Source organism: Terrapene carolina, unplaced genomic scaffold (genome assembly GCF_002925995.2).
Source record: "Terrapene carolina triunguis isolate 2854851 unplaced genomic scaffold, T_m_triunguis-2.0 Scaffold58, whole genome shotgun sequence".
In the NCBI taxonomy this organism is placed as follows: domain Eukaryota; kingdom Metazoa; phylum Chordata; order Testudines; family Emydidae; genus Terrapene; species Terrapene triunguis.
The window spans coordinates 37,124,656-37,136,863 of record NW_020664409.1 but is presented as its reverse complement, the minus strand read 5'-3'; the positions used below and the strand labels follow the sequence as shown (position 1 = coordinate 37,136,863).

Below are 12,208 nucleotides of genomic sequence, written 5' to 3'. Positions count from 1 at the left end.
TAATTTTTTTTAAGCAATCTTAAAATGTTCTGATATTTTTTTAATGAGGCATTGATTTGTATTTTATTTAATAGCCATGCTGAAAGATGCTGTGTGTCTAATACATTATGTAAAATTGATGTAATACATTATGTAAAATATTAAATGTTTTACTAAAGTTAATATTAAAAGGAGTTAAATGCATCAGAAGAGACAAGAAATGCTTTTCACAGTGCTTTCCTTCATACCCCACTTAACAATATAGGCAACTGTTGTACCATATGTACATATAATATTTTTGTCAGACTAAATGCTTCTCTTGTTTGACTAAACTGTCTCCTTTCAGCCACCCACACAGAATATGCCTATGGGTCCAGGAGGGATGAGTCAGAGTGGCCCTCCCCCACCTCCACGTTCTCACAACATGTCTTCAGATGGTATGGTAGGTGGGGGCCCTCCTGCACCACACATGCAGAGCCAGATGAACGGCCAGATGCCTGGTAAGTTTTTCTCCTCTAAGACATTAACACCAGTGTTGCTTAGCAACTGAAACGACATGGGGGCTCAAGGGATACTAGATTGTTGATGACAAAACTGCTTTGAATGCCCCCGAGTACAAGCTCTCTTAGAGTTTGTTAGCTACAGAGCTACGTGACCTGTATTCAGTGTTTATCAGGCTGCCCTTGGGCTTTGATGTAGCTGACATACAGCATTCCTCTGATGAACAGAACTGGCTAAATTTAGTCTGTCTGAAACCATGCAGTACAGTTGGCTTTAGAAGGCTTATTGGGGAAAGGTATTGGCCTATGGCTGAAGAAATACAAATCCTTCCATAAAGGAAAGACTCTAAAATCATCATAGCTAAATAACGAGAGAGTAACAAAGTAAATATAACTTAAAGAGAATGCTTCAATTTGGGTAAGCTTTAAAAATAGAACACTTTAGTGGAAATTAGATAATTTTTTTATAATTTTCTGTTTCCATTTATTATTGAAGACATTGAATGTTAAGGAATTTGTGAAGAAATTGCTTGAAGATTATTGTTTCAGGTGTAAATTTAAAGTCATTTAATTGCAAAAAAACCAAACAAACAAAAAGTCTGTACCTGAGAAGTAGAAAAACAAAGCAATGAAATAAGATGATAAAATTCCACACTGCACCAGTCCTGGCTACAGAGATAAGTGCTCCTGTTAGCAGTAAGAGCAGAATGGAGAGAGTTGTGGAAAAGCTTACTTCTTTATAGGGAATCAGCTTCCCAGAATTTAGTTTCAAAGTCTTAGTGCCTATTTCTCATAGTTTAGCTTTTAACTTAAAAGCTACATTCCCAGGATTTCTTTTATTCAGTTCTCCGCACAGTGGGTGCAAGTGAGCTCTTCAGACCAAAGCTCTAAGATGATGATTCTTCCAGAGAAAGGAAGCTGCCATCAAAGGTTCCCCGTAGACTCACCCCTCTCAAACAAGCACATGGATAAACTCTACAGATATATAAATAAATCGGATAGAATTTAAAACATGAGGGTCAAAATCTTGTGATTGCTCCAGCTCCTATCAGAGTAACAAGTCCCTAGCTTCCCCTCAACTCTAGGTTTCAAATGATCTGATAGTGATCAGATTTCTTTTTGAGAAAAATGGCTGCTAGCCTCTAGAGAGGGAGAAGTGGTCCTTTAGTGACATGTGTCATATGGGTGGAGCAGAATTTAGTTAAATCATCTATTTGTAGCACAGGCCACATTTGGCAGAAGAGACCTCTTTTGCTTCGTCATATATGATGATGTTCACTTCCTAAATGGAACCAAGGGATTCTCAGTGGGGAGTTTCCTGCCTCTCCTAGCGTCCATCTGCTCACATTGAAAATGGCATTGTCCTTCACAATTCAGTCTCGAGCCACTAGTAAAGTCATAATATTGTGTTTATGATTGTAATGTGTTTCCTTGGAAAAGATCATTTTCACAATGTCAGCATTGACCCTTCGTTCTGCAGTGAAGTTACTGTGCTTAAAAAGGTACATCTTTTGCCAGTTCGGTAGACTACAAAAAGAGCGCTTATGAAAATATGTGAAAGGTAAATAAATTTTGTTTGGGTATTCTCCCAATAGAGAGAATATTTAAATATGGTTACTAACCAAGCTTTAATTTACCCTCTACTGCAACATATTCTTTTTTTAAAATATACATCTGCTCCTTCTCCTCTCTGTTTCAGATTCTCTGAGAATGTGAAGATAAACAGTTTACAATGGGTCATTTTCTGATATTGGGGGTGACACTGAATCCATTGAATATTTTTTCCTACACCTTGGAGAAAGGGGGGGAAAAATCATATTAAATGTACAACTTTGAAATAGAAGTGTCATAGAATCATAGGGTTGGAAGGGACCTCAGGAGGTTATCTAGTCCAACCCGCTGCTCAAAGCTGTAGCAAATTCATTTTTTTTTTTTTTTAAGTCTGTGGAAGGTTCCCAGACCTTTAGTAATCGACATATATGCTTGCAGTCAGTTATTTTATTTTGTGTACATGTTTATGTATGTAGATATCTCAGAATAAGTATCTGTAATGAGGTCACGAACACCTCTCGTGAGCACCCCTGTCTCAGTACTTATGCCTTCACCTCTGTTTGTGGTGGGTCTTCAGTGACTCAGCCCTTTGGCCAAGTCACACAGTCTCTATATGAGATTATAAAAAAACAAAACAAAAAGAACAAAACACCCAAACCCCTTCTGGTATAGAAGTCCAACAGGGGCTTATCTCAGCGCCCTCTGTAAGAGCTCTTGATCTGCAGCCCTATCTTGGGTCTCACTCCTTAATCAGCTCAGGAGGGCCTATCGCAGTACCCTGTTTTGAACTGTCTCTCAGCCCCTTCTGGGCTCTCTCAAATTGTCCCTGCTCTTCAAGCAGTTCTGGCCCTGGTGTGGGGCCATGTCACGCAGAGACTCTTCACCTCTCTAGGTCTTTCTGGCCCCAGCTCTCCTGCTGGGCCACTAAAAGAGTTCAGTTCCTCTTCTGGGGCACATCAAAGGTCAGGCCACTTCCCCAGTGGCTGATGGGGGAACCAGGGCCCACCCTCTAATCTAGGTCCCAGCCCAGGGACCCTATATATAGCAGCCATCCACCACATCCCTTTAGTTAAACTGTGTTGCTGCTATGATTCCCTGGGCCACTTTCCCACGGCCCCAGCTCATTCTTCACCCTTACCTTGGGGCCTTGTCCTGGTTGAGTCCCAGCAGCCAACCCGGCACTCCTTCGTGTTCCCCCAGTCTCTGCCAGCACTGCTCTGTCCGAGGTCCTGTAGCTCCCTCAGCCAGCCAGACACAGCATGCACACTCCTCCAGCTCCAGCAAGGAACTGAACTCTGCACTGCACTGCAGCTCCTTTTATATAGCTTTGCGAGGCCAGGATTGGCTGCTCCCTGCAGTCCCTCTCTGATTGGTTGCATACTATGCTGCTGCTGCTCCTGGCTGCTTGGAGGACTGTCTCTGCTGCCCTTTTCCTGGGGTGGGATATGGCAGAGTCATGAGGTCGGCTTAGTCCACCCCGTCACAGATCCCAATAAACACTTTGTAATAGAAGCCAAAAACAAAATTTTAAAAATCTAAGAAGACATAATTAGTCCAAATACAGTACACATTTAATAACATGCAAAACCAAGGAAGCTGTGGGGAAAATTATCAAGAATAGACCTACCTGAAGTAAATAGAATTCATGCCCTTAATGGATTCAGGAAGGCCTACTATTGGAAAGGTCTTCCACAGCCAGGGTCCTGTGATGGAAAAAGACCTGCCCAACAATGGTCAGTGCTGAGCAAACCAAAGGACTTAGCGTAGACCAATTTCCTGATGATCATAACTGCTGGGCAAGGAAATCAGGCAAAAGATGATTGCTCAAAAGCTTGTGGCCTAGATAACAAAAGGCTTTATGTACTACAGAGGCCCTTAATTGTATTATTTGGCATACTGGCACTGTTGTCCTGTGATCACAGAAGGCAGTCATAACCAATTTTCTCTGGATGCAGTCTAATGGAAGACCAGTTTGAAGAAAGAACAGGAGTACTTGTGGCACCTTAGAGACTAACAAATGTATTTGAGCATAAGCTTTCGTGAGCTACAGCCCACTTCTTCAGATGCATAGCATGGAACATATAGTGAGGAGATATATATACATACAGAACATGAAAAGGTGGAAGTAGCCATACCACCTCTAAGAGGCTAATTAATTAAGATGAGCAATTATCAGCAGGAGAAAAAAAACTTTTGTAGTGATAATCAAGATGGCCCATTTCAGACAGTTGACAAGAGGTGTGAGGATACTTAACATGGGGAAATAGATTCAATCTGTGTATTGACTCAGCCATTCCCCGTCTCTATTCAAGCCTAAGTTAATGGTATCTAGTTTGCATATTAATTCAAGTTCAGCAGTTTCTCGTTGGAGTCTGTTTTTGAAGCTTTTCTGTTGCAAAATTTCCACCTTTAAGTCTGTTACTGAGTGACCAGAGAGGTTGAAGTGTTCTCCTACTGACAACACATTTCTCTATCCTATTTCTATCCTTCCCTTCAATAAGGTACAGACGCTTCCCGAGTTACATAAACCCGACGTATACAAATCCGAGCTTACGGAAAAAGTTCCGTAAGCTAGAAATAGGAGGTTTTTTTTATTTTGTTTTGTTTTTGCGTATTGGTCGGAGATACGTTTCCAACTTAGCAAAATTCGAGTTACCAGGACGTTCCGGAACGGAACGCTTGCGTAAGTCGGGGAGCGTCTGTACTTGAGAAAGTAGCCTTCTGTCATCCCTATAATAATTTCTTGTATGATATCTTTGAGTTTTCTTTCAAATCTTAGTTTTACTCTACCACATTGAAACCTATCTCAACCCTGTAGTTATTGATGACGTCCTTTTTTCCCCTTGACGCCAGTGCAGCCTTAAGCAGTGCTTGATTTTCTTGGAGACGTGATTATGCAGGCCTCTCTGGTTCTGTGTTGTCATGGTCAGACTCCTGCTTACCAAATTATTCTTTCTGGATCTTCCTCTGTGCCATGAACCCCTCTTTTATGGAGTCCTGCAAGAGCTTGATTCTGAGTCTCCCATCTTTCTGCTTATCTTCTCTATCTTTAGCCTTACCATCACTACAAAGGTGGCTATTTACTGTACACATCTGACACCTTCAACACTTCATCCTTTCCATTATCTCTATCTGCCAGATCAAGTAAACTTATGGCTTTGCTTCTTTTGGTTAAGAGGAGCTTTCTTAAACACAACTCCATAAGAACATAACAATGGCCAATGGACTAGTGTCCTGTCTTCTTACAGTGGCCGGTGCCAGATGCTCCAAAGGGAATGAACTGAACAGGGCAACTTATTGAGTGATCCATCCGTTGTCATCTGGCTGTTAGAAGTTAGGGACACTCAGAGCATGGGGTTGAGTCACTGAACATTTTGGCTAATGTCCATTGATGGACCTGTCCTCCATGAATTTCTCTAATTCTTTTTGGAGCCCACGAATACTTTTGGCCTTCAGAACATCCTCTGGCCATGAGTTCCACATGTGTTGTGTGAAAAAGTATTTCCTTATTTTTGTTTTAAATCTGCTGCCTATTAATTTCATTGGGTGAACCTCATTCTTGTGTTATTTGAAGGGGGGTAAATAACACTCCCTTATCCATTTTCTCCATGTCATTCATGATTTTATAGACCTCAATAATTTCCTCCCATAGTTGTCTCTTTTCTAAGCTGAACCATCCCATTCTTTTAAATTTATCCTCATATGCAAGCTGTTCCATACCCCCTCGTCATGTTTGCTGTCCTTTTCTGTGCTTTTTCCAATTCTAATATATATCTTTTTTGAGATGGGGTGACCAGAACTGCATGCAGTATTCAAGGTGTGGGTGTACCATGGCTTTATAAAGTGCCAGTTTGATACTTTCTGTCTTTTTATCTATCTCTTACCTAATGATTCCCAAAACTGTTAGCTTTTTTTTGCTGCTGCATATTGAGCAGATGTTTTCACAGAATTATCCATGACTCCAGCAAGATCTCTTTCTTGAATATTACAGTTAATATTAGAACTCGTCATTAAGTATGTATAGTTGGGATTATGTTTTCCAATGTGCATTCCTTTGCATTTATCGACATTGAATTTCATCTGCCATTTTGTTGCCCAGTCAACCAGTTTTGTGAGGTCTCTTCATAACTCTTTCCAGTTTGCTTTGGACTTAATTATCTTGAGTAATTTTGTATTGTCTGCAAACTTTTGCTGCCTCTCAGTTTACCCCTTTTTCCAGATCATGTATGAATATGTTGAACAGCACTGGTCCCAACTCCCAGTACAGATCCTTGGAGGACCCTGCTATTTACCTCTCTCCATTGTGAAAACTGATCATTTATTCGTACTCTTTGTTTCCTGTCTTTTAACTAGTTACTGATCCATGAGAGGACCTTCCTTCTTATCCAATGACTGCTTACTTTGCTTAAGAGCCTTTGGTGAGGGACCTTGTCAAAGGCTTTCTGAAAATCTAAGTACACTATATCCACTGGATCACCCTTGTCTACATGTTTGTTGACCTCCTCAAAGAATTCTAATAGATTGGTGAGGCATGGTTTCCCTTTACAAAACCTGTGTTGACTCTTCCCCATCATATAGTGTTAATCCATGTGTCTGATAATTCTGTTCTTTATTATAGTTTCAACCGATTTGCCTGGTATTGAAGTTAGGCTTAATGGCCTATAATTGCCAGGATCGCCTCTGCAGCCTTTTAAAAAAATTGGCATTACATTAGCTATCTACCAGTCCTCCAGTACGGAGGCTGATTTAAGCGATAGGTTACATACCATGGTTAGTAGTTCTGCAGTTTCATATTTGATTCCTTCAAAAATCTTGGGTGAATGCCACCTAGTCCTGGTGATTTATTAATTTGTTCCAAAACCTCCTGTATTGACTCCTCATTCTGGGACAGTTCCATCACCTAAAAAGAATGACTCAGGTGTGGGAATCTACCTCACATCCTCTACAGTGAAGACTGATTCATTTAGCTTCTCCACAACAGTCTTATCTTCCTTGAGTGCTCCTTTAGCACCTTGATCGTCCAGTGGCCCCATTGGTTGTTTAGCAGGCTTCCTGCTTCTGGTGTACTTAAAAAAATTTTGCTGTTAGATTTTGTGTCTTTTGCTAGTTGCTCTTCAAATTATTTTTTGGCCTGCCTAATTATACTTTTGCACTTGACTTGTTAGAGTTTATGTTCCTTTCTATTTTCCTCATTAGTATTTGACTTCCTATTTATAAAGATGCCCTTTTGTCACTAACCACCTCTTTTTATTCTGCTGTTTAGCCAAGGTGGCATTTTTTTTGGCCCTCTTACTGTTTTTTTTATTTGGGGCATACATATTGTTCGAGCCTCTGTTATGGTGTTTTAGGTAGTTTCCATGCAGCTTGCAAGCATTTCACTCTTGTGACTGTTCCTTTTAATTTCCATTTAACTAGCCTCACCATTTTTATATAGATCACATTTTTGAAATTAAATGCTACTGTGGTTGGTTTCTTTGGTATCCCCTACCCCAAGGATGTTAAATTTAATTACATTATGTTCACTATTACTAAGCGGTTGAGCTATATTCATCTCTTGGACCAGATCCTGTGTGCCACTTAGGACTAAATCAAGACTTGCCTCTCCCATTGTGGGTCCCAGGGCTAGCTTCTCCAAGAAGCAGTCATTAATGGTGTCTAGACATTTTATCTCTGCATCCAGTCCTGAGGTGACATGTATCCAGTGAATACGGGGATAGTTGAAATCCCCCATTATTATTGTGGTTTTTTTTTGTAGCCTCTCTACTGTCTCTGAGTATTTCACAAGCACTGTCACCATCCTGGTCAGGTAATCAGTACAGTAGTATATTCCTACTGCTATACTCTTATTATTCAAGCATGGAATTTCAATCCAAAGAGATTCTGTGGTACTGTTTGGTTTATTTAAGGTATTTACAATATTGATTGTATGCTTTCTTTCATATTGTGCCACTCCTTCACCAGCACGACCTACTCTGTCATTCCTATATATTTTGTACTCTGGTGTTGATTATCATTGTTCCACCACGTTGCTGTAATGCCTGTTATATCAGTATCCTCATTTAATACCAGACTCTCAAGTTCATCCATCTTAATAATTAGACTTCTAGCATTTGTATACAAGCACTTATGAAATTTGTCAATATTTAGTTGTCTTCTTTCATGTGATGTAATTGAATGGGACTCTCTTTCGTTTTACTGTTTCTCTTCAGTTCCGACCTGTTCTTTATCACCTTCTATCCTCTCCTCTTTACTAGGGTACAGAGTATCCCTTTTAATAAATCCTCCCCCTTGGGATGTGTCTGTCTGAACTATGTGCTCCTCTGTGGCTGTCGGCTTTCCCCTAGCCTTTAGTTTAAAAACTCCTCCATGACCTTTTCAGTTTACCAGCTAGCAATCTGGTTCTGTTTTGTTTTAAGTGGAGCCCATCCTTCCTGAATACCATTCTTTGTTCCCAAAAGGTGCCTCAGTTCCTTTGTCCCTCCTCCCAACACTATGTCTCATCCACACATTGAGACCCTGCAGTTCTGCCTGTCTGGCCCTGTGCGTGGAACTGTGCATTTCAAAGAATGCTACCATGGAAATCCTGGACTTTAATGTCTTCCTTAGCAGTCTAAATTTGGACTCGAGGACCTCTCTCCTACTTTTCCCTGTGTCATTGGTACCTATATGTACCACAACCACCTGCTCTTCCCCAGAACTGCACACAAATCTGTCTAGAGGTCTCAAGAGGTCTGCAGCCTTCGCACCAGTCAGGCAATTCACCATGTGGTTCTCCCAGTGATCACAAACCGAGCTATCGATATTTCTAATAATTTAATCCCCCATTATTATTACCTGTCTCTTCCAAAAAACAGGGATTCCTTCCTCTGGAGAGGTAGCCTCTGTGCAATAGGATATCATGACTCCATCTGGAAGGAGGGTCCCAACTATAGGTTTGTTTCCCACTGCTCCAGCTTGATGTTCTCCTTCGGTGAGAATTTCATCCTTCTCAACAGCACAGAGGCTGTCAGAGTGAGGGTGGGACCACTCTACTGTGTCCCAGAAAGTCTCGTCTATGTACCTCTCTGTCTCCCCAGCTCCTCCAATTCAGCCACTGTGATCTCAAGGTCTTGTATTTGGTGTCTGAGGACCATGAGTTACTTGCACTGCATGCACATATATGCCCCCTGCCCACAAGGCAGGTAATTATACATGCTGCATTCAGGGCAATAAACTGGATAGCCTCTGCTTTGCTGCTGGACATCTGCCTGCATTATTTTAACTCTTGCAGAGGGTTTTTTTGTTTGTTTGTTTTTTGAGGGGGACATTTATTGGCTTAAGTTTAGAGAATGGTCATTAGTTGTATCTGGCTCTCATGCTCCCTCTCTAATCTCCCTCGCAAAACTCACCTGTTTGCTAGCTCCTCTGGTCGTATAGGAGTTGGCTTTTTAAACTCCTGTTCTCCCTGAGTTATCCCTGGCCCCCTTGTCAGGGGATCCTTTAGGGATTAGGGATCAAAGGAGAGCAGGCTAGAGCTTTGTTAGGAAGCTTTCAGCCTTGCCTAGGCTAGCAGGTCGCTTGGCTCAGCACACAGCTCCCCCAAACAGAACACACTACAAACTTCAATCAAGCAGGCACACAAAAACCACCAACCAACCAGACAACAAGCTCACCTCAAGGGTGAGTTTCTATATTTCCTTCCCGTTTGGCTTTTTTGTTTGTGTATGATCCTTGACCTTCACTTTTTTCGTATACATCTTGTTGTTTGCAAATCTGCCAGTGACTGCCTCTGTAACACTGTGTATAACAGTGGTTCTCAAACTTGCTATTTTGCGGACCACTTGAAAATTGCTGAGGGTCTCGGTGGACCACTTAATGATCTTTCCAAATGTTGTTTGTACCGTTAGCTAACTATTGTAAAGCGCTTTCAATGAAAGCACTATATAAAAAAAACAATAATAATTAACTTTTTTTGTTCTACAAATAAAAGCAAACAACTCATCAGTTGTCTTACCTTTCTAATGCGATGGATGTGCCCTCTCTCCCCCACCGTGGCGGTCCCCAACCTGGGGCTGGGAAGGAGGGGGGGGGGTCTCCTCTGCCGCGGCAGCCCCCGAGCTGGGGCTGGGAAGGAAGGGGGTCTCTTCCCCTCTCCCCTGCCTTCCCAGCCCCCGATCTGGGGCTGGGAAGGAGGGGGGTATTTCCCCTGCCACAGCAGCTACAGAGCTGAGGCTGGGAAGGAGGGCCGTCTCTCCCCGGCAGCCGCAGCCCTGGAACTGGGGAAAGTTGCCTCTTTCTCTGACCGCCGCAGCCCTGCACATCCCAAATTCCCCCCACCCCCTCTTCTCACCCCACTGCCCCCTCCCACCTACCCCCTATTCTCCCCAAGGCCACCACCTCACCTTACATGTGTGTCTTCTCCAGGGTCCAGGCACCTAATTAGTGGAGCCACGCCTGCACGGCTTCACTAATTGGGTGGGTGGCTCTTCATTCTCTCATGTGCGGCCACCCAGGCGCACACCTTAGAGGGCATTATCCGCGGACCACCTGAATGGAGCTCGCAGACTACTGGTGGTCCGCAGACCACAGTTTGGGAACCTCTGGTGTATAACACTGCCTCATCTAAAATCCTTATCTATGCCTTAGTTTCTTCTGACTTTGAATATTGCAGCTGTGTTTCCTTGGCCAAGACCTGGCTCTCCAGACATATAGAATGCTGATGTGCATCTTTTCAAACATACAGAAAAATAAAACCAAATTGCTATGTCCTCATACTGCTCTACTGGTTCCGTGTTTCTTTTAGGATCCATTTCAAAATTGCCTTGTGTTTTATATCCTTTATGCAGCCTATTTCACAATGAAAGCCTTGAGCCTATTTATAGACCTATCATTTCTACACTCCCCACTCAGCTTGTGTAGCGTTGGCCTCCCCTCTCTGCCCCATCACATAATCTTGCTACTGGTAGTATGATAGACTTCCTTCCTGTGACGGGTTCCCTGGGGTACAACCTGCAACTGTGGAATTGCTGTGCCCCCTTAACTCTCCAGCCTGGGCTGTCTCTCACAATGCTTTGCTAGTGACAAGCAGCAAACCCCTCCAGGTGCCGTTATCACTCAGCCACCAGCATGCAGAGACAGACCAAGCCAATTTGAGTGCTCTCCAAACCACTCATGAGCTATATGCAGAGAAACACAGCTAGTCTCCTAATCCCCCAGCCTTGCACCCCAGAAATATACTGTCTTGCACTGCTCAAGACGTTCTTTTGAACAGTGTAAACTTATTAATTTGCCACTTCATCAAAGGAAAATGGACATGCCACCAGTCTTCGTAACCTGAGCAGATTCCCCAAACACTTTAGACAAACTCCCTGGTAAGGATAAAATATTAAAATAAGTTTATTAACTACAGAAAGATAGATTTTAAATGAATATAAGTGGTAAGCATAAAGGTAAGAGATAGTTACCTTAAGAAAATAAAAAGTAAACATGCAGTCTAAATCCTGAACTTTTAGACTGATTCACCTCTGGTTTAAACAGCTTTTCTCACCCCACTGAATGTTGCAGGTAGGTTATAGTTCTTAATACACAGACTGACTTTCCTTCTCAGCCTGGGACCAGTCTCCTCAGTTCAAGTCTTTGTCTTCCCAGCATTCTTGTTGCCTTCAGCGTAGGTGGGGGAGGAGAGAGGAGAGAGAGGCATGATGCCACTGCCCCTTATTTTATACCCTCAGTCCATGTGCCTGGAAAATACTGGCCCAAATATGTCCTGGTGGGCCTTGCTGAGTCACAGAGTTGAGCAGTCCACCTGGTGTGGTCTTTTGCAACTGAGTCATAGAGTTGAGCAATCCCATTTGTGTAGTGCTTACGCAACTCTGTTATAGAATTGTAAATCTCTTGTTTACAACTCTCCTGCTGATCAATGGTTGTTTAACACCTTCCTGTGTGTGGGTCACCTCCTTTGTTGTCACTGGAGAACTAGCAATAGGCGACTCCCAAACTCTCAACATATTTCAATAACAACCATACAGAAAAATCTCATAATATCATACACACTAACAATATACGTATTTTGACAGAACAATGGGTTTCATGACCTTTCATATGGTATCTTACATGGCATGCCTTGTATGAAATATTACAACCATATACGAATGATGAATATGAGAGTTACAGGGGCTACTTTTAGGTACCGCATGTCA

The 12,208-nt window shown here is 42.3% G+C and overlaps 1 protein-coding gene across 5 annotated transcripts in view; it reads left to right on the top strand.

Annotated features, from left to right (window-relative positions):
* The window catches only part of SS18 (SS18 subunit of BAF chromatin remodeling complex), a 60,856-nt gene that overhangs the window by 23,395 nt on the left and 25,253 nt on the right, over positions 1-12,208 (top strand). For all 5 annotated transcript variants that reach the window (XM_024202678.3, XM_024202677.3, XM_024202675.3 and 2 more), the window contains exon 4: positions 326-479. In XM_024202678.3, coding sequence (XP_024058446.1) covers positions 326-479 — 154 coding nt within the window. The remainder of the gene's footprint in view (positions 1-325; positions 480-12,208) is intronic.